Here is a 23,005-nt window from a genome sequence, read left to right on the forward strand (position 1 = left end):
TATTCAGGATAAGCCCAAGCTTTTCGCTGATCAGCACTGAGGTGTATTGGCAGAGCAGCGTGGGGAAGATTGCCCTGTGCCTGCCAGCTCCATGACCGGCTCACTTTAGTGCTGGTAGAGCCTCTCCCAAGGCCTGTTGGAGTCAGCGGGAGGCTTTCCATTTATTTCAGTGGTTTTTGGATCACGCTCGTTGCAGTTGCTTACCTTTGCGAGCAATCAGTTCACCCGCCAGAACGTTCAGAAAAGACGTGAGCCCGAAGAAGAGGCAGTTGCATGAACTGAGTTAGAAGCTAGGATGCCGATTAAAAGGATCCCCCCATCACTGCTGCCTGCATACACCCATGCTTTGAAAAACAACCCTGCCCACAGAAGCAGTGCTGCAGAATTTATGAAGGGGGGTGTGTCCCTCTGGCTGAACCAGTCCTCTGGACTGCTGTTATACTTTGGGCAAAACCCATTTTGGTGGAAACTGCCGTTGCAGTGTGAAGCAAGGCCTTTTCCAGCAGAGTTCAGGCTTGACTAGGTCTATGTATCCTTGATTACATTCAACACAAATCTTATCATCAAAGCAGCTGTATAACTGCTACCCCATCTGGGAACTGCAAATTGCGCTGGGGGGGGGGGGGAGGAGCATGCTCAGTTGTTGTACATTGGCATAGCTCCATTGAAACCGATGAGGTGGCACTGATTTACACCAACTATTTGGCCCACTGAGTGGGATCATTGCCCCTCCCAACCCAAATCCATCCTGTACAGAAAGAACCAGTGTCAGCTACTTTTGGGCACCATCCCCTTCCTTCCTCCCAACCTTGGGGGGTCTGGAATCTGTACTGTGGATGGGGGGAAGAGATGGGTAGGGAGAAGGGGCAGCATGCATGGTGGAGATTGCTCTGCCCTCCACTCCAAAAGTCCTGGGAGCAGTTGTATCCAGGAGAGAGTTCTTGGTAGTGCACTTACCATGGGGCTGTGCTACCAGCAACTGTCTTGGGGGGGTACTAGGGACCAGAGCAGGGCCTCCGTGCAGATCCCAGGGGATCCTGGAGCTTGAGAGCAGGCCCCCTGGACCTTTCTAGGTGTTTCCAAACTCCACAATAGAACAGTCAGGGGGAATCTCCATTAAAGGATTTTTATGGATACTTCCTCCCCAGGAATCCCTGCCAGCGGGATTTTTTCCCTGGGATGGTGTGATCTGGCCCAATGTAAGCACTGATGAGTAAACACTGTCTTTGTTATAATACAGAATAAAGCAGCCCATCCTGTTAGCATAGTTGCTGGAGGGAGAAGAATTAATCCGAGATGCAGTTACTCTGACATGAATTACTCATTGTGTCAGCTGCAACCAATATACATTTCTAGAGTTTATGTATTTATGTAAAGAAACCCAGCTCTGAACAGTGCTGCATCTCTCCCTCCCCGTACCAGCACATTTTGTTTACCAACTCTTATTCCATTCCTTCCATAATCAATATGATCTAGGCTGTTTCTGGTTGACAAGCACAGTTCCTGGTCCAGACTGTAGATTTCTAGTTGGCAAGAAATAGAAGACAGGAGGCTGGCTTGGACACATTGCTAGGGGAGGTGGTGTTGGTTTTCCTTTAGCTACATGTGTTGCTCTAGGATTTTTTTTTCCCCTTTGGCTGATCATTCCATTTGGTTTTGCTCTCACAGAAAGTATGCCAGTGCCCAAGGCACCTTCAGTAGCGACTGCTAATCTGATGGTGAATACTGAGCCTTTGGAACGGCCAGAAATAGGTGAGTAGCAATGCACTTAGCAGAATGGGAGCAGTAGGTTCCATAATTACCTGTGTTGGGACTGTACTAGGGCCTCTGCTAGACTCTGCTCTAGCTCCATTTAAGTCAATTGACTTCAGTGGTCCTTGATCAGATCCTAGCGTAAACTGCATGGAAATCAGTGAAGTTATGAAGATTTCCACCAGCAGAAGAACTGGCCCTTTATTTCTGTTGTGAATTAAATTATTTCCTCAGACAATTAAGGTGCAAAGAGCTGGAAAAGTGCTGTTCATTCAGGGCCAGATTCTGCTGGCCTGCCTGAGCCAGAGCAGGAACTTACTCTGCAGGAAGTCACACTGATTTCAATATGACTGCTCAGGGCATGAAGTACAACACCCTGGGCCTGGGCCAAAGGTCACTGAAGTCAATAGAATTCTGTCCATCAGTTTCAGGGGCCTTTGGATCAGTCCCCACATAAGTAAGGCTAGCACAATCTGGCTCTTAGGCAGGCCTCAGGCATAACCCCATTAGCTGTTCTGTACTGTTCTCCTAACAACCTCCCTTCCTGACCTGAAGGTGTAAACGGTGCAGAATGCTCTATGGCACATTGCACCATTGTACTGGAGTGTCAGACTGGAGAAGGAATGAACTGTCCATCAGAGGCTGAGCTGAGAACCATCCGATGCTCGGTTCACTTGGCTCCTGGGTGTAATACAGAGCTTTACCCAAGAGTTTGCGGCCTACCGGGGAGTAAAAGTGAAAGATTTCCCAGGGATCCTATGAAGAATGGTCATGTGACCTTTTGAGTTGGTTTAGTAAGCTTCCCTCACACTGTAAGTCCTACCACTTGCCCACCCTCATCTTCATTTCTTCCACCATGGCATCAATGGTTTATTGTAATAAACCATTAATGAGCAAGTAATCAGATCCTATTCGTGATTAACAGTGTGTTTATTATTAACATTTGTTATTAACATGTAACCATTGTAGTGATTAATACCTATAATGGCTCCTCCACTTTGTTTTAAATGATCATAAAGATATTACATTAAGGCCCCCCCCAAAAAAAAGAAAGGTAAACAACTGATTGCACCTAATGTGATCAGTTACACCTCAGCTAGCACTGATCTCAGCCCCCTGCCTGTAACACCTGATTCACAAATGAGGGAGCTCTGGACCCGCAACTCATGGAAAACAGCTCCGCTTCATTACAGTCATTGAAGCAGCGCTGTTTTCCATCGGCTGAGGATCTGGCTCCCAGTCTGAACCATAATCCTGAGGTTTGTAACCTTTGTCTTGTTAAGACCTTATTGCTACCTTAACAATGTTTTCTTTGAAAATAGGTTCTGAGATCTGAGTTAAAAATGCAGACCTGGAGGGTGAGATTTTCAGAGCTGGTTAGGGGGTTTTGGCGCCAGGTTCTCATTAGTTTCTAATGGGAATTAGGAAATTCTTGGGCCAACCCACACAACTGAGGTCAATGGGGTTTGCCTGGAGGTACATGAGGGTGAAATATGGCCCCTGTTCTTTAAACCAGATTGAGTTTATTCAAGTGATTTTTTTAAACACACTGAATCTTACCTCTCCCCACAACCCCAGGGTACTGTGAAGGACTAGGATTCCTAGGAGCATCTGAAAAATCTTTGCTAGCTTTCCTACAGTTAACACTGGCACGGGGGAGGGATGGGGAGGGACAATCTCATTATGGGTGCCGTATGTATAACTGCCCTTGCATTTAAGTAGCACTGCTCAGCCGCAGCACTTTGAACTTGCTGGCTCCAGATTAGCAAGATTTCATTTCTCTCTTTGGACGACATGCCATTGCTGAGATTGGCTGTAACACACTGAATGGTTCCTTCGAAGTACATCCCTCTCTTCATTTGCTGTCTTCCATCATTTCCAGTGTCTGTGTGTGAACCATTTGCATTTGCTTCCCCCACCCCCTCCATGGTTTTTCACCTGGAATGACACAGCTGGCTTGGACTGCCCAGCTACTCTGAGAGCACTAGCCCTTGTCTACACGTTTAACCCTTTGTTTGTCATGCCTTCCGAAACAGCGGCACAAGATGTATGGTTCACTATACATCTCTGTGTCCACGTGTGACTTCGTAGGACATACAGCGGACCGCGGGAATGCTTAAGGGTTGATATACAGAACAAAACAGCATCAAAATACATAAATTATACACAATAGAATAGCTAATCAGGCACGTGTGCCTGTGGAATTGATACAGGCTCTCAGAGGACTGGGAAATGTGTTGCTTAGAGAGTCATGATGACCAGAGAAGCCCGGGTTTCCAATAGCTAGTGATCTGGAGGAAACATGCAGTTTGATACAGAGTTCAGTAGTTCATACAGTGGCATAGCTTATCTGGATTCCATCCAGGTGCTTAAGACATTAACCAGAATAGCATACTGGAAATACTGGGTTACATAATCTAAACCTGCATACAAGCTTTTGTGTCAGTTATTTGGCATGGAAAAAGGGCACATGCTAAAAAGTAAGGGCCAAATCCTGCAGTTAAATTCCTATTAAAGTGAATGAGATTTTTGCCTGAGCAAGAACTGCAGGATTTAGCCCTAAACAATCACTTTTGGACTCCAAGTAATATACTCTAATCTTCAGTTATTTAAGTCAGACCTTCTGAAATCAGTGAGTTTTTTTAAAAAAATGTACTTTAAACCCAAAACTCATGCCAAGGCAAATAGGTTTTTGAATACACACTTCAGAGCACAGAACTCTTTAAGCCCAAGCCTCCCATTAAAATCCACAGCAGATGTCCCACTGATGTAAACTGGAGCAGCCTAAACCACAGCAAGCAAACAATCCCTACCTAGAGATCTCAGAGAAGACCCAGGAGTAAAGCTGAAATTCCAAAGTGTTTCATCCATTACTTTCCCAAGAAAATCCAACCACTATTCGCTCACAGAGACACCACCGATTCAGAGCACTTGAAAATGACAGCTTCGTCCTGGAACTCTCCATTTAAGGAGACAGGATTTTAAGTAAATTTTCCCTTTGAAATTCCAGCCTGCACTGTTATCTGAGGAGCTTAAGGGAATAAGTCACACTACTCCCATTGACCTTCCAGGGAAGCTGGGAAGCTGGCTCCTTTAGCCTCCTGCAGCCTCCCTGATTTGATAGCTCAGTGCCTTCATACTTGAGCCCACACTGTTTTTCATGCTTTCTGCCAAGTTAGAAAACCTCAGTGATCTCTAAACTGACACCACTACCACATGATTCCCGCCATGGAAAATGTCCAACTCCGACCGATGGCCCAGTTATTCCTCAGAGTGCGTGGGATGGGGGTGTATTGTCCAAGCAGAGTTGGGTGGGAAACACCATGACTGCGTACGGCATAATGCCAAAGGGACTGCTGGGGGCTTCCCAAAGTGATACTTGCTAGGCCTGTTAAAAAGGTGTAGGGTGTGTTTCCTGCTGCCACTGGCTGGAGGTGGTGGTGATCAGCCTTCATCCCCATCCTAGTCCCTTTGGGCTGTCCAGCATTGCCATCGGTGCTAGAAATGTCCCGATCCTCCCAATCTCAACCCCACACAGCTGCATTGTGGCTCTCTTCTGCATTGGTGCACACAGGGAATCCTTGTGCCCTTGGACATGGGCATCTCAGAGCCAGCTCATGCCACTCTTGCCCACAGAGGAGCAACCTTACATGGTGAGTGGTTCCATTAAAAGGAATAGGGCTGGTCCTGGAGTACAGCACTACCCCGCCTACAGAAAGCGGCACAGTCTGGCCCATGACTTGCCCCTCAGTAATGGATGAGCTGACCACGATTATGCGTGTGCTGAGTTTTTCTGCTTAGATCTGCTTGGTAGCAAACTGGATAGGATCGCGAAATCTTACATATACTGCAAAACGACATCACAGTCCGACGTTTCGCTCAGTTGGGCGCAATCCCTGTCACCCCCCAGTATCTCTGGTTTCTGGGGGTTTTGCTTAGAGAGGGCGAGATTGTGACCCACCCCGATGAGCTGTTATTTGCAGAGGTAGTTCCCATTGACCACTCCTGTGAATAACTGATCCCCATTGGAGCGCGGAGCTCACAGTCTGGCCTAGAGAAATCGGGTTTTGGCAAATATTGAAATTAGGCCCAAAAAATGGTTTTGTTTTTTCATGAAACCTCAGCAAACAGTAATGTCCCTGATTTCACTTGGGCTGTGAAATGTTTTACACTGTTCTGGCACTTTCCCCATGCTCTGTTCTGCCCCTGACTACTACATCGCATTGATTTGGCGCTTATGTCCTAGGCTAGGTAGAGGCACGTACAAGCCTAGCACATTCCCTGCAAACCTATGCAAAAAATAAATAAATAAATAAAAATCTGGGGTGCATGCACCAGCTGCTTGGCATGTTTGATCTGGTGTGGTTAGTGCAAGAGTATGTGCAGATATGACTAGAGACCTGGCACAAGCCGAGTTCAGGCTAGGCCCAGTTTTACGGATGACTTTTTAAAATGCTTGATTTTTTTTTTGTTTTTGCTCTCTTTGCCTTTTCAGCTTTTAACCCTTTCAGAGTCATTTAACGTTTGCACATTTTGAAATTTAGATTTGACAGATCCTTGCTTGCTGGATTTTGACATGGGCACACAGTGCAAGGAGTATCAGGTTATGTGGTTCTTTGACTACAAAAACAAGATCTGCACCCAGATTTGGTATGGTGGGTGTGGCGGTAATGCCAATAGATTTGAGACAGAAGCTGATTGCATTAGCAGATGCTTGAAGCCATGTAAGTACCACATGGGGTTAACCATTTTTGCACTTTTATAATATTGTCAAATAAAATTTTAGATTGGCAAGAAATTTTGGTTGAAAAACAAAACCCCACACACTTTTTCCCCTACAGCAGCTGAGAAAGTCATGCAGCAACCACCCCTTGAGAAAAGATTATTGCCAGGTAAAAGCACAAATGCAGCAGATCCTGCATTTAATCTCACTGCTCTGGCCACTTCTGTTGCAAGCTTTGCCACTGTGGGACTAGGGCAAATGTAACCAGAAAGTATGTTTTTTTCACTTGTCCACTTGACCAGCTGTGACCACTTGACCCATCACGTGCTTTGCATGGACACGCTGTTGGCATGCCTCATGTTGCATCCAGAAACGCAGTGTTGACACGAGTTAACTGTAACTACAGTTAACAAACTGTAGTTACAGCAAAACCGGGTTGTTTATTTCATGATAAGTATATGGTCACTGAATTGGAGAGGATTGCAATCACAAGGAAACTCGTGTTAGCACTGTTGTGTTGTCCCCTGGTAACTGTGTCCCTAACTAATGCCATCACTCTGCTGTATGCATTACTCCTGGGGGAATTCTGCGCCAAAAATCCAAAATTGTGCACCAAAAAAAAATATCCAAAATTCTGTGCCAAAAATGCAAAATTCTGCATATATTATTTGTCAAAATAATGCAATATAAGAACACCAGTTTCACTTATTTTGGTAATTTATTTAAACTACCATACAGAAAAAAAATAACGATAACTTCCTGAACAGTTAAGTTACAAATACTTGGTAATCAATACCCTGCAATCCAGTTATAATCCTGGGTTTTCATTTACTTGTATTTTGGCATTTGGTGTTCTGTAAAGTAGAATGTCACTCTATATGGCCAAGACTTTCACACATGAAAATACAGTTTTGCTCGTCATTGACCTCCTTTTTTTTTTTAAATGGATAAGTAAAATAGAACCTGAGCTGTAATCTAACCCCACTGTGCCTCTCTGGCGCAGGAAAAAAAGCGAGAAAGCACACAGATCTTCCTAGCTGAAGAGTCCGTTACTGTCATTTCCAATAAGGCTCCTTTACACCACTCTGGCAAGGTAAAGGAGCCTTAATTGACTGATGAGAAGACTTCACTAACAATGGGAACATTAGCAGCCTGCCTGCTTAATTGTTACATTTCTGCCCCTTCTCAGGGACAGAGCCTGCTTCACAGAGCCCTAGGCCTCCAAGTCCGGGATGCAGCAACTGCGAGCACGAGGGACAGAGTGACTCTCTCTAGGGACGCATGCACACTTCCCCAGCCTCTCTCCTCCCCTGCACAGTGATCTGCTCTCTCTGCTACTGGCTGCTCCCAATGGACTTGCCTGGGCTGCCAGGGAAGGGGCATGTGTTCCCCACAAATTTCTTTGCTCCCCCTTTTTTCTGCAGGGGAGCCAAGAAATCTGCAGAAGGTATGAATTCCGTGCCCCTGGGGGCACAGAATTCTCCCAGGAGTAAAGTAGTGTGGATCTGTACACTTTTCTTTAATTGAAATACTTAATTGAAAAATATTCCTCATTGCTTGGGTCTTGAGTCCAGATGTTCCCCTTATGTGGAAAAACCCTCAAGAAATGGAGAGTGGGGGGAACCCACACTAGAAAACTGCAAAGTTCTCCTCAAGGAATTTCCTCTGCTGTAATGTGGGGGTTTGCAGCTTTGTAGACTGGACAGAGGGTGTAGCCTGTGATTGCATGGGATCTTGACGATCAATGCACAACAGACTTCCTCCTCCATAGCGATGGCCACAGGACAAAAACCTGAATAGAAAAGAGTCCTGCCAGCATTGATGAAGCCCTGTCTCCCTGCAATGGTTGTGCCCTAGCCCGCTCTCTGGGAGGGGAGACAAACCCAGGAAGGAAGCTAATGCCAGAGAACCACAGCAATGTAGTGCTAAAAGGAGCTTTGAGAGGTCGTCTAGTCCAATTGCTAGAGGCAACATACTGTGTTGCCAAAACAGCCATCCGGGAAATGGGATTCTTCTTCAAGTGATGGTCCCTATGTGTGAAATATACATAGGGACCACACATCTCGAAGAACCTCCAGTTACAAGTAAGTAACCTCCTCTTTCAGTAATGCAAAAATTTTGAGTTTTTGAAAAAAAAATCATCCCAAATCAGGAGGAATTTTTTAGGGGAAAATTTCAATTCTGCAGAAACTAAATTGTCCATCAGCAAATCATTCTGCTGGAAAATTCTTGACTACCTCTAGTAACCAACTCTCATGAGTTCAGTGTAAGTCTCATGTTATTTCGTGCTTTGCTGAATATCACGGCTCCTGTAGTTTAGTTATATGCTTATTTGGGAATCTTGGCTTTAATATTTCCTTTTTAAAAAGCAAGTTTCTACCCTTCACGGTGGCAGAGAAATACTTCAAAACGTGATCCAAGTGCATGCTAGAGACTCAAAATCCAAAAAGCAAATAAAAAGAATTCCCAAATGTATTTATTTATTTTTAAATCTTTTAATGTTTCAGCCATCTCGGGGCGGGGGCAGGGGGAGGTGAGGGCTGACTCATGAGTTTTGACTGCTTGGGATTGGTAAAGGGTGGTTTGATCACAGTCTGTAAGTACCCACAGTGGGAACAGAAATTTGATAGTGGACTCTTCAGTCTAACAGACAAAGGTATGACCCAAGATACAAGGGCTGGAAGGTGAAGCTAGACAAATTTGGGCTGGAAATAAGGTGCAAAGATTTAACAGTGAGAGTTGTTAACCATTGGAACAACTAACCAAGGGCTGTGGTGGATTCTGTATCACTCATCATTTAAAAATCACAACTGGCTGTTTTTCTGAAAGATCTGTTCTAGCTGAAACAGGAATTAATTCGGGCAAGTTCTGTGGCCTGTGTTACACAGGAAGTCAGACCTGATAATCACAGCAGTCCCTTCTGGCCTTGGAATCGATGAACATTAATTCCTATGTGGATTTTGAAGTAGAAATACACCAGAGGAGCATGCCACAGAGAGCTGCAGAAATTTCGAGATCAATAGTTTGTTGTGCCAAATGAGATTTCCGAGTCCTTTATATTAGAAATAGGTTGTGCCCTGTCACCAGTAAACTCTGGAGAGAAACAATGATTTGTGGACCACGGTTTGAGAACGCTAAGCCAAAGGGAGCATATTGCTAGTGTGGAAGCCTTTTCTGGCTTCGATTCAGCTAGGCACGTCAGCACATCCTTAACTCCATTCCTGTTCAGGAAAGCACTTACTTAAAATTAAGAACGAGTTTAAGTACTGAAATCCCATTGACTTAAAGTTAAGTATGTGTTTAAGGACTTTGCTGAATAGAGAGGCCTTGCTGAATCAGGGCCTAAATGAATAGATTTGCCAAATGAGATCTATTTCTATGTTATATTGGTTATGCATTGATTGGGTTTCTCATGTCCCTTGGTGACGTTTCCAGTGAATTTTGTTGCTTAGGCTAAAGTGATATTTCCAGTACATAAAAGGTTGTTACAAGGAGGAGGGAGAAAAATTGTTCTTCATAACTTCTGAGGATAGGACAAGAAGCAATGAGCTTAAATTGCAGCAAGGGCGGTTTAGGCTGGACTTTAGGAAAAATTTCATAACTTTCAGGGTGGTTAAGCACTGGAATAAATTGAGTAAAGTTCAGGGTCTCCTAGAGTTCTGTCCCTATCGAGAGAGTGTAGCTACCATGTGACCTTATTTTTATCTCTACCTAATCAATCAGCCATTGCACTTACTACTCCATGGGATGCATTTAGTTGTATTAGCCTTCATTTTGCGCTTGGATCAGTGCAGGAACTCCAGGGCCAAGTCTTCTCACTAGATTCTGCCGGCCTCACCATTGCCATTTAAGGCATGTATTTTTTCTTGCCTGTGACAGATACTGAATGGCTCAGAAATAGGCAGTGCTTTTTACATGGCAGGCTATTTAAAATAAATAGTGTTATACTAAACAGATAAATCGTGTTTCTGTGAAAGGCTGTGGTTTTATAATCCCGATTCCATGCATGGACTGTCTTGGTGGTGAATCTATCTGGCTAATATATCACTTCTTGCTAGGGCAGGGAGTGCTGTCTGGTATGTCCTCCTATGCTATAACCTCAGCTAAGAGATTTGTATCTGTATACTGACAAAAACTGGACCTTTATACTCTAGGTAGGGCAGGACACATTGTAGCCAACAATGACTCTGATGATGGTCCTAAGTATATTTTTTAGAACCTGTTAGCAATTATTTATGATCTGTATTCTAGTAGTTCCGAGGACCCCAATGAAGGATCAGGGTAGCTCACTGAGCTAAAGCTGCAAACTCTTTCTGCTTTCCCCGCCAACCCCCCTGGGGTCCCTCTGCCCTATTATACATCCCCTTCACCAGGAGGGTGTATCGAGTCCACGCTCTTTGACACCTGGCACTGAGTCACTAAGGATCGTGCTGTGACCAGAATGGAAATGGAAAGGCTTGCTAACATCACACCAGGTCCCATGGAGAACTGTGTGAATAAGTGATTTTTTGGTTCACTTGCAGAACTGAAGAAAAAAATGGTTCAGAGCAACCCAAAATAAACATGTTTTGATTTTTTGGGTGAAACAAAAAAGTTGAACCAAAAGTGTTTTGAGTTAAATTAACTATTTTGTTAGTTTTCAAAGGTTTGGGGGCTTTTTAACTTTTTTTTTTAATTGTGTGAAATTCCAAAATGAAAACTCAAAATGGTTTTGGTTCGGAAATGCCCAAACAAATCATTTTGACATTTCCAAATTTTTTCTGTGCTTGACCGAAACAATTTGCCACAGTCTACCTGAGCCTGCAAATTATTTTGTTCAACCCAAGTCTGCTTTCTTCAGCAAAAGAAAGTATTTGCACAAAAATGTTTGCTCTGCGGTTGCTCTGTGGAGCAGCCCCCTCAGCTGGGGTAAATCGTGAGACTCATTTACATGGGCTGCACCTGTTTAGAATCATAGAATATCAGGGTTGGAAGGGACCCCAGAAGGTCATCTAGTCCAACCCCCTGCTCGAAGCAGGACCAATTCCCAGTTAAATCATCCCAGCCAGGGCTTTGTCAAGCCTGACCTTAAAAACCTCTAAGGAAGGAGATTCTACCACCTCCCTAGGTAACGCATTCCAGTGTTTCACCACCCTCTTAGTGAAAAAGTTTTTCCTAATATCCAATCTAAACCTCCCCCACTGCAACTTGAGACCATTACTCCTTGTTCTGTCATCTGCTACCATTGAGAACAGTCTAGAGCCATCCTCTTTGGAACCCCCTTTCAGGTAGTTGAAAGCAGCTATCAAATCCCCCCTCATTCTTCTCTTCTGCAGACTAAACAATCCCAGCTCCCTCAGCCTCTCCTCATAACTCATGTGTTCCAGTCCCCTAATCATTTTTGTTGCCTTTCGCTGGACTCTCTCCAATTTATCCACATCCTTCTTGAAGTGTGGGGCCCAAAACTGGACACAGTACTCCAGATGAGGCCTCACCAATGTCGAATAGAGGGGGACGATCACGTCCCTCGATCTGCTCGCTATGCCCCTACTTATACATCCCAAAATGCCATTGGCCTTCTTGGCAACAAGGGCACACTGCTGACTCATATCCAGCTTCTCGTCCACTGTCACCCCTAGGTCCTTTTCCGCAGAACTGCTGCCTAGCCATTTTACACATGTTTACACCACCTGTAGATCAGACGATCCAACTTTGGCTCAAGTTTCAAATATGTTTGTCACTAAAAAGATCCAGAGAATCTTGTTTGTGTGCAGATTGCACATCTCCGGAAACAGCTCCATGAGGAAAAGCATCTTGACCCTGACATACCATGTGCAGATATTAAGGTCAGACTGGTTTCAGTGGACCGGGCCGACCTAATATCAGGTACATTCAGTTAATAAGTTAACTAAATATAATAAGTTATATTCAGTCTACACTGTCTACTAAGGTGAGCGTAGAGGGATTATGTCTCAAATTATCTTGGTTCGTATGGCCTCTATATCATTCACAGATTTTGTACATATGAGAAAAATATAGTATTTTAGGGCAGAAATGGGGTAACTCAGGTGACGAGCTCCACAGACTGTTGTAAGCCCTTCTCACCAAAGGATTTCCCGTGTGTGCTTGGGAAAGAGAATTCAGCAGCCAGCGGCAGCAAGCCGATAAGGCACATGGTGCAGGCTGGGGTCTGACTCTAACCAGGAGGTGTCCTCTTTAATCACGGCACCAGCTGACATTGGAAAGGCTTCCAGGAAGTGAATGCATGGTGGAGTTCTGACCTTTGGCTGAGCTATGCTGGTTTACTTGTAACAGTTTACAAGGTATGCCCTTGTTATTGTGAGGAAGGGACATAGCTATGTGGAGCTATTTCCAGATCGGTATCTCTATCACACATACATATATAATATAGATACTATAATAAAATGAGCTACAAAAATATAGTCACCTAATTTTGAAATTTGCTATCCATCATGTCACAACCTTGCCAAACCCAGGCATAGCTAATCCTAATGGACAATCCTTTAAATTGCACACACACACCCCCCATACACAATCACATCTGTCCCTTGCTAGTGGGCTCATTTGCGACATTCTCGGTGAGACCCCACTCTGTGCAGCCATAACAGCTTGGTGCCAGGAAAAGTGGAAGGGAAAAATGTAAATGTAGATTTGACAGTAGGAGAGAAAATCCTGTCCTTTGGGAGGAGACTGGAGAGGTCAGTGTGCAGCGGCCATGTGGCTTCTTAGCTTACAGTCATTGGAGAGGATCGAGCACCACTCCACAGGTGCTCTGTCCCTCATCACTAGATGTGAGTTTGTTCCCAGTATAGCTAGGACTTAGGAATGAGACTTTTTTCACTCCCACACCTGAGCAGCTCTCGCTACACAGACTAGCCTGTGCACTGAATTCGACATGGCCTAGATTTTAAAAAGGACTGGAAGTGGGCTTTTCGCTCAATATTGTTTGTAGTCGATGTCTGGCTTCCCTCTTCCCTAGGCATGGTTAGCCATGTGAGAGTGGGGAGCAGACAGGCCATACAGCTGCTGGAGTTTCCAGTACCCTCGGTACTGCTGGGCCACATACACTGAAGCTAGTGCAGCCCACTTCCCATGCTTAGCTGGCCAGTTCCACTGGCTGGCGCAGAAGGGACTACAGACATAGCCCTGCCCTCTCCTCGTCCTCTTTTGGCACCTCGCATTCTTGGGGATACTTGGAAGAAGCAGGGACTATGTTCCTATCAAGATTCTGGCCAGCCCCTGAGTAGTGCAACATGAGGGAAGGGGAAGAGCTCCCACACAGGGGCTGGCCAGATCGTGTGCTTCACAACTTCAAGTGATCTCTTGCAGGGACCAGGAAGGAATTTTGTCCTTCCTGGAAAACACTGGATAGTTGGCTAGGTAATTGTGGGTGGGTGATGGTGGTTCTGACGTTATCTGAAGCAGCAGCTGCTACTGGATTGATGGACCAATAATCTGATCAACTGGTAATTTGTATGTTGTAATATGGAGATTGTCTCTTTAATCCTGCATGCCACATGTACCCAGCGATCCATCTGTCTCCGTCTTCTAAGCATGCACCTTCTGAGAGGCCACGTCTGACTTTGTGTCAAATGGTATCTATGAAACCATGGAAGTGCAGGAGCCTGTCTGGGAACGTGGTGGTGGTGTGTGCATTTATCAGTTGCTAAGTCTTTCTCTTTCTCTATTTATTTGTAGTCACAGATATCTGTAGGTTGCAAAAAGAAGAAGGAACCTGCAGGAATTTCATGCTCAAATGGTACTATGACTCAGAGACCAAGAGCTGTGCAAGGTTCTGGTATGGCGGCTGCGGTGGAAACGAAAACAGATTTAACACCCAGAAAGAATGTGAAAAAGTTTGCGTTCCTGGTAAGTGGAGTCCCTTCTGCCACTACCCAGCTCCCTTTGGCTACAATAGCTGGAGAGAGGCAGTGGAACTGTTGGCAGTTAATCATAACTTAAGGTCATGGAGCCAGCTCATCAGCTAGTGTAAATTGGTGTAACTCCATTGACCTCAATAGAGCTGTTCTGATTTACACTAGTTGTGGGTCTGGTCCATAATAGTTACAGCATGAGGAAATTGTCACTTCCAATCTGATACCAAAACACTGGCTTCTGATTACAGAATGCTCCAAAACCTGTATCACGTGGACATTCCAGAAATTGACTGTCAAGGAGCTCAGATACTAGTTCTGACAGTGACTACAATCCCTTTTTCCACACAAGACCTGGGCTAAACCCCAGTCAAGTCAGTGGGAGTCTTTCCATTGACTTCAGTCTGCTATGGATTAGGGGCACGGGTGCACTGAATTATCCTTCTTGAAGCCTCTCTTCCAAGAGGGGGTCTTGCTCCACCCCATTGATTGCCCTGGGCCAAAATTTTGAGTGTAGCCTAGTGCAAGGACTTGCTGCATATGGGGAAGACACTAGACCCCAGCCCATTAGGAATCAACCCAGTTGTGGTCTTGCTGTGATCACCTGCCTTCCTTTAGATTAAATTTATGTGTGCAAGAGATCTGCGGGCACAGGAGGACAGCAGAGAGCTGGCAGGACAAAAAGCACCTTCTATCATGTGCTGTGGTAGAGCTCTTTAATTTAGGACAGGAGAGTACACAGAAGAGGATTCATTCATACACCGGACCTGGGACGACAGCTCATCCTTGACGTGTTCCACACTTCCATAGCCACGTGCACATCTCTGGGGCGTGGCCAGAGAGGATCAGGGCATCTCCCAGTTGCAGTAGCCCATCAACCCTTGTATAAATGGCCTCACGAGAGGCCACTTGGGTGATGACCTTGAGGAACAGCATATTTAGAGCTGTGCTGTGCTACTTGCACATACCCCTAGTAAAGGCCAGCACGTGTAGTCTACACCCTGACCCAGGATCTGCATGTACTTCAGGAACAATTTCCCCCAGGGTGTTGTCCCCTGCGCTGCTGGGAAATAACTCTGCAAGGTGCCGTGCACTGCCCCCTGCATGGGCGAGCTGCTCCACTGGCCAATGTGCTGGGGGTAGGGTCAGGGCTCCATGGACTGCCTACTCGCTCCCCATCCACCTGCCTCTGAGGGCAACATCTGCCCCTGCCTGCTCCTGAGCTGCTGTCGGCATAGCCTGAACACAGGCTGTGAAAAAGGGGTTTTCAGTGCTTAAACATTGCCTTGTTTGAGGCCGTAGGTGGTCTCCTGGCCACACACTAATGTTGTTTTTTTTCTCTCCATTCAAATTTCAGCTCACATTAATCCTGGGGTTGTCACGACAATAGGAACCTAAAGACAGCAACATATCAACACATACCTCTCAGAGAACCAGGAGTCAGCCAATGCCAACTTACCCCTGTAGAAGCTAAGGGTATAGACTACCTTGCACTGTACTATTTCATGCTTTAAATTCCAAGCAAACCTTGAAGAGAGTGTTTTGCTGCATGACCTATCAATATGGTGCTAAACTGTTTGTGGACTGAGTACTACATGTGTCCGGGTTATAGTGTATACCTTCAACTTTATGTAATAGTTATCCACTGCAGATTATTTTGTTTGAACATGTCTACAAACTACCATTTCCTTCAGATTCTGGCATTATGCCTGTTTATGGCAATGTAAAGTCTAGAAAATAAGGGACAAAATAATTTCACTGCAACTGTTATGTATTTGCTTGTATCATTTTCATAACTGAGCATAACTTTAGATGGAAAGCCTATGTGTAAAGAAGTCATTAATTCTGATAAACAAGCAGTTCAGTTTTTCATTCTGTTTTTACTCTTGCTGGATTAGATTTCAAAGGGATTCTTTTTTACGCATTTGTGACATATGTGATCAATCAAACTAAAAAGAAAAAAAAAGCAAGATTTCTGAATACAGATGCGCTGCTGGGACCAACACCTCAGTTAAAGAATTTTTAAATCGTGGTGTAGAATGTTTTTGGCATTCCTCTAATGTTGTGTGTTTTATCTTTTTTGTTTGTTTGCAGGGCTGGGGATTTTTTTTTATTGTGATTTTTGTTTTTAGGAAGTCTATACAAAAGAACTTTTAAATAAAGTCTACTGGAGGTTTTGAAAGTCTTGTAGTTTCGTGCCGTCTTAACTTCAGTGGAACTACTCCCATGAGCAACGTTAGCACATAAAGTCAGAGTCAGAGTTTGAGGCCAGAAGGGACCACCGGATTATCCAGTCTGACCTCCTGTATAGCACATGCGTAGGTCTTTGCAGGATCAGAACCTCAATCATTGATCAAAATAAAGAAACAAGGAACTTAAAGTGGGTTTTAGAGACTGAACAATAAAAATACTTAGAAAAAAGAACAGGAGGACTTGTGGCACCTTAGAGACTAACAAATTTATGAGAGCATAAGCTTTTGTGGGCTTCAGCCCACTTCATCGGAGGCATAGAATGGAACATATAGTAAGAATATATATATATATATATATATATATACATATATATATATATATATATATATACACACACACACACATACAGAGAAGGTGGAAGTTGCCATACAAACTGTAAGAGGCTAATTAATTAAGATGAGCTATTATCAGCTGTTATACTGAGCTCTTCTGTAGCAATTCTCACCTATAAATCTCAAAGCACTTGACCAAGGAAGTTGGTATCATTATCCTCATTTTATAGATGGAGAACCCGAGGCACAGGGGACAAGTGACTTGCCCAAGCTCACCTAGTAGGTCCATGACAACACTGGGAATAGAACCCTGTTCTGCTGAGCTGCTGTCCAATGGAATAACTATTGGACCATGCTGCCTTGTAAAAGACCATAAAACACTGATTTCTTGTATGGTTCAGTAGCCAAGACAGTGGTTTGAGATCTGAGGCGACACCCACTAAAGCCAACTACATGCCCATTAACTTCAATGGGTGCAGGGTCACCTCTTTAGGAAGCTTCCATGGTAGAAAATATAGCTGGCACAGGCCATTGCCGGTAGGTTAGGAACAGTGACCTTGATTTCAGCGAGCAGCCTCCAGGTGTGTAAATGCAACTTTGCACACACCTCTGCCCTTACTTTTGATGCACTGTCACCCACCTGTCAATGCCAGAATTGGGGCAGAGTTGCAACATCCCCTTCCCAATGAGTAACGGGAGTGGCCCCCCCCCTGCAATATCCCTTTGGGAGCTGTCGGCTGCTCACCACCCCAGATCGGCCAGTTCTGTGGGGCAGTGTGCGATGGTGCGCCGGGCCAGGGCCTGCCATCCCACCTTCTTTGATGTGATTTGCATGTATTGGTTACTATCAGGGAGCACCCCAATGTGCCCCTCCCAGGGCAGAGACTGCGGGTGTACCTGATGGTTATGCTAGGGGGGGTGGAAGAAGGCTCTGTGAGCCAATGCGGCCCTCACACAAGGCCCAGCATGCACCATGCTCCATGTACAGAGTCAAATCAGAATTGAAGAGGCATTTTATGAAATGAGAGGAAACCTTCCAGCATGGGGGTGAGTCACCCAAAGAAATTTGCCTGCCAGGCTGGACGATGCCAAAATGAGGTGTCAGGATTTGGGTAATTATCCGAGCTCAAACAGCAGCCGAGATCTGATTCCAGAGCCAGCGTCTGAACCGAATTGGTGGCAGTCACATTGTGTCTGGCTCTGAATGGTGTGACAGCAGCCCTGCCAACACAAACACACGGGGCAGTGGGGAATAACACTGCCCCTTCACACTGACCTGTCCATCCAGCAATCCAAAAACCTCCTTCAGGCGCTGGGTCCATTTGGATCCAAGCCCCAGAAGATGGATCTGGATCCTTCTGTTTTACAGGACATTAGACTAGATGATCAGAATGGTCCCACCTAGCCTTAAAAGAATCTATGAATCTCTCTTGTAGAAGAATTTGGTCCCAGCCACAACGGCCATCAAGAAACAGCCGGTATCTTTGGGTTTTCCACCTTACCCAGTCTGGAAAAAGTCTGCAGAAAAGGAAGGCTCTGGAGCTGGAATTTTGGATATTTCCAGTGCTGCCCATGGCAATTGTAATATTTTAGCACCTGGTGTTCCCAGATTTAGTCAAGACTACCCTAGAAAGCTAATGCCCAAGGCAAGGCTTTGAAAGTGGACTGTGCCATCTTCACTTGCTTGGTCAGAGAATCCTGATTTAGATCAACAGGCAGACGAGTGATGCTCACATCAGGAATTCATATTAGGCAAATTAGTACCCTCATATTGAGTCATACCCAATTAAAGGGCATCCATTTCCTTTGAAAGGATCCCGAAAGCCTAGCAGGTTAATCCAGGAAAAGGGATCCCGCAAATCTCTCTAGAATCTGAATTAGCATTTGTTTCCACAGGGACAAAAGCCAGCGCATATTCATAGGACTAAACACAGTGAAAAAGTGATGCTCAAATTATGACAGGGTTACATTTGATTGACACAATTTCTTCTGATACCCCAAAGTGCCATTAACACTCCATCTGTGATGTCAAAGAGCCACATTCACCCCAGTAGCACAAAGAATTCCCAGTTTGAGCTCCATGTGCCAATGAGGACTACCCAGGTGTGGTTCTGGCTACAGGTCCTTTCTCTAGGGCTCTGTCAGGAGCCGTCAGCTTTAAGTTCAGGTGTGCAGTATCGGCACATCCCTGTCCTGCTTCAGTCTCCAGGCCCTTAGGAAACTTTCCCCTGTAAGGAGCCCAGCATCAAGGAGTCTCACAATATCTTTTTAATTGCGGGCTGCAGGACGATTTAATAGCTGTTTCGGATCTAGTATCTGGTTTTTGTGAGAGCTCACGGAGAAGAGCAGCTGGATTATATTTTCCATCTGATCCAAAATATTTTACATATTGGAAAAACCAGGTTAGAATGGCTCAGAGGCACATAAATACATGCAAAAAAAAACCCCCAAAAAACATTATTTCAGAGGAGGATTAACCATTGGAATGGTCAAGTGAAATCCCTGGCTCAGAGGATGTTCGAGAAAAGCACTCTGCCCTTTGTCGGGCCTTTATAGGAAGAAAGAAGAGGACTTGGATTCGAGTCATTGGTGTGACTCATCTAATACGGAACATGTATATTAATCAGAAAACATCTTTCATGGGGGATTTTTAAAAATCGCCTTTGGGAAAGGGAATGGTCTGTAAGTAGTGTTACCAAAGCATTGTATTGCATTATTAATGTTAGGTTAGCACCTGGAGCAGCCAACTGAAATCTGCCCCATTCTGCCAGGCATTGTATATGAATATAGCAAGAGACAGTCCCTGTCCTGAAGAACTTAAAATGTAAATAGATAAGACAGATACAGGTTTAGAGGGGGTTTTGCTCAAGATCACACAGCAAGTCAGGTGGCAGAAGGACCAGAGCCCATGTGCACCATCTCCCGGTCCAGTCCTGATGCAGGGCACCATGCTGCCTGCCTTTTGAGTGACATAAGCAAAGCAGGCAGGAGGATAAATCTGTATTCTGAACAGATGTTGATGGACTAGGCAGCAGTTCTGCGGAAAAGGACTTAGGGGTGACAGTGGACGAGAAGCTGGATATGAGTCAGCAGTGTGCCCTTGTTGCCAAGAAGGCCAATGGCATTTGGGGATGTATAAGTAGGGGCATAGTGAGCAGATCAAGGGACGTGATCGTCCCCCTCTATTCGACATTGGTGAGGCCTCATCTGGAGTACTGTGTCCAGTTTTGGGCCCCACACTACAAGAAGGATGTGGATAAATTGGAGAGAGTCCAGCGAAGGGCAACAGAAATGATTAGGGGTCTGGAACACATGAATTATGAGGAGAGGCTGAGGGAACTGGGATTGTTTAGTCTGCAGAAGAGAAGAATGAGGGGGGATTTGATAGCTGCTTTCAACTACCTGAGAGGTAGTTACAGAGAGGATGGTTCTAGACTATTCTCAGTGGTGGAAGAGGACAGGACAAGGAGTAATGGTCTCAAGTTGCAGTGGGGGAGGTTTAGGTTGGATATTAGGAAAAACCTTTTCACTAGGAGGGTGGTGAAACACTGGAATGCGTTGCCTAGGGAGGTGGTGGAATCTCCTTCCTTAGAAGTTTTTAAGGTCAGGCTTGACAAAGCCCTGGCTGGGATGATTTAATTGGGGATGGGTCCTGCTTTTGAGCAGGGGGTTGGACTAGATGACCTCCTGAGGTCCCTTCCAACCCTGATATTCTATGATTCTATGATTCTATGACTAAAAGAAGCCCTCCTGCTTCCTGGATAGCTCAGTGGTTTGAGCATTGGTCTGCTAAACACAGGGTTGTGAGTTCAATCCCTGAGGGGGCCATTTAGGGATGTGGGGCAAAAATTGGGGTTTGGTCCTGCTTTGAGCAGGGGGTTGGACTAGATGACCTCCTGAGGTCCCTTCCAACCCTGATATTCTATGATACCTTTTCTTTCCATCCCACTCTTCTCTCTCTCGGCTCCCCCTACTGTTCCCTAGCGTGTATTGCATTTCCTGGCTCCTGCTCTATTCCATTAAGTACAGACACAACAGAGAGATTGTTGTGGGCTTGGAATGCCATATGGGGAATAATGTAATATAAAATGGTGCAATTAACTTCTGGGTTTAAAATAAATCTCAGTCTACAAAGATAAAAGGAAATAAGGCCGGACAGAAAGGGCCTGCACCAAATATAAACCTACGACTAAGAATTCAAAGTTGCAGCAGATGGGAAAACAGAGCAAAAGAGCTACCAGGAAAATGATAAACATTAATGGTGCTCAGTAACTGCCTGCTCTGAAGTGTGTTAAAAATGCTTCACCGCATTAAGGAGGAGCTAAGGTAAAAACAGTTTTTAAGCCGGGACTTAAACCAGTGACTTTGGAGCTGGGAGAGCTTTCCAGATCTTCAGTGCATGCGTGATTCCTAAGGGCCAGACTGTCAGCCCTACCCTCATGGCCAAAACCGTCTTACTCCATGAAGTCACTGGGAGTACCCCAGAGTATGCTGCTGCCCACCATAAGTGAGGATATCTGATCTTACATGCACTATAAGGTGGGTAGAAAGCTGGCTAGATTGTCGGGCTCAACGGGTAGTGATCAATGGCTCCATGTCTAGTTGGCAGCCGGTATCAAGTGGAGTACCCCAAGGGTCGGTCCTGGGGCCGGTTTTGTTCAATATCTTCATAAATGATCTGGAGGATGGTGTGGATTGCACTCTCAGCAAATTTGCGGATGATACTAAACTGGGAGGAGTGGTAGATACGCTGGAGGGGAGGGATAGGATACAGAAGGACCTAGACAAATTGGAGGATTGGGCCAAAAGAAATCTGATGAGGTTCAACAAGGATAAGTGCAGGGTCCTGCACTTCGGACGGAAGAACCCAATGCACAGCTACAGACTAGGGACCGAATGGCTAGGCAGCAGTTCTGCGGAAAAGGACCTAGGGGTGACAGTGGACGAGAAGCTGGATATGAGTCAGCAGTGTGCCCTTGTTGCCAAGAAGGCCAATGGCATTTTGGGATGTATAAGTAGGGGCATAGCGAGCAAATCGAGGGACGTGATCGTTCCCCTCTATTCGACATTGGTGAGGCCTCATCTGGAGTACTGTGTCCAGTTTTGGGCCCCACACTTCAAGAAGGATGTGGATAAATTGGAGAGAGTCCAGCGAAGGGCAACAAAAATGATTAGGGGACTGGAACACATGAGTTATGAGGAGAGGCTGAGGCAGCTGGGATTGTTTAGCCTGCAGAAGAGAAGAATGAGGGGGGATTTGATAGCTGCTTTCAACTACCTGAAAGGGGGTTCCAAAGAGGATGGCTCTAGACTGTTCTCAATGGTAGCAGATGACAGAACGAGGAGTAATGGTCTCAAGTTGCAGTGGGGGAGGTTTAGATTGGATATTAGGAAAAACTTTTTCACTAAGAGGGTGGTGAAACACTGGAATGCGTTACCTAGGGAGGTGGTAGAATCTCCTTCCTTAGAGGTTTTTAAGGTCAGGCTTGACAAAGCCCTGGCTGGGATGATTTAACTGGGAATTGGTCCTGCTTCGAGCAGGGGGTTGGACTAGATGACCTTCTGGGGTCCCTTCCAACCCTGATATTCTATGATTCTATGATTCTATGTGCAGTGCATGGAAGGAACAGGATCTTAGGTGTGCAGTGCATGGAGACAAGAAGCACGCTCTACTGGATAAACCATTAGACTGGGATCCTGAGTGAGCGCTGGGCTCAGCCACCAACTTCCAGTGTGACCTACTCTGTGCCTCCATTCCCCGTCTGTCAAGCAGGGACACTTTCCTACCGCTTCAGGGCGCAGGGGGGATGCTCAGACACTACGGTGAAGAGAGAAGTGGGAGATATGACAAGAGATGAAAGAAAAGTTAGGAGTGGGAGTGTCTTGTGGATCAGCCATGGGACTGAGTATCAGAAGTAGAACCAGGTGAAATTTTTCTTACAAAGCCTTTCCACACCAAACAATGGAGATCGGGGTCAACTAAAACTATTCACAAATTCCACTTGATTGAGGCAAATTGTTTTGGCAAAAACAAACAAAAAAAGAAGCATTTTTCAGGAATGGTGAAACCGTTTGCTTTGGCATTTCCAAAACAAAACATTTTGACTTTTTGCTTTGGAAAAACATTTCAT

At 45.2% G+C, this 23,005-nt stretch overlaps 1 protein-coding gene across 1 annotated transcript in view; it reads left to right on the plus strand.

Annotated features, from left to right (window-relative positions):
* COL6A3 (collagen type VI alpha 3 chain) overlaps positions 1–16,531 on the plus strand; it is a 109,765-nt gene extending 93,234 nt beyond the window's left edge. Inside the window, exons 41-45 of the mRNA XM_084643471.1 lie at positions 1,669–1,752; positions 6,297–6,476; positions 6,594–6,644; positions 14,174–14,344; positions 15,707–16,531. Of these exons, the coding sequence (XP_084499597.1) occupies positions 1,669–1,752; positions 6,297–6,476; positions 6,594–6,644; positions 14,174–14,344; positions 15,707–15,747 (527 nt within the window). The 3' untranslated portion in view covers positions 15,748–16,531. The remainder of the gene's footprint in view (positions 1–1,668; positions 1,753–6,296; positions 6,477–6,593; positions 6,645–14,173; positions 14,345–15,706) is intronic.
* Positions 16,532–23,005: the final 6,474 nt, after the last annotated feature.

The sequence above is a fragment of the Lepidochelys olivacea genome (genome assembly GCF_965140295.1).
Source record: "Lepidochelys olivacea isolate rLepOli2 genome assembly, chromosome: 11".
Lineage (NCBI taxonomy): Eukaryota > Metazoa > Chordata > Testudines > Cheloniidae > Lepidochelys > Lepidochelys olivacea.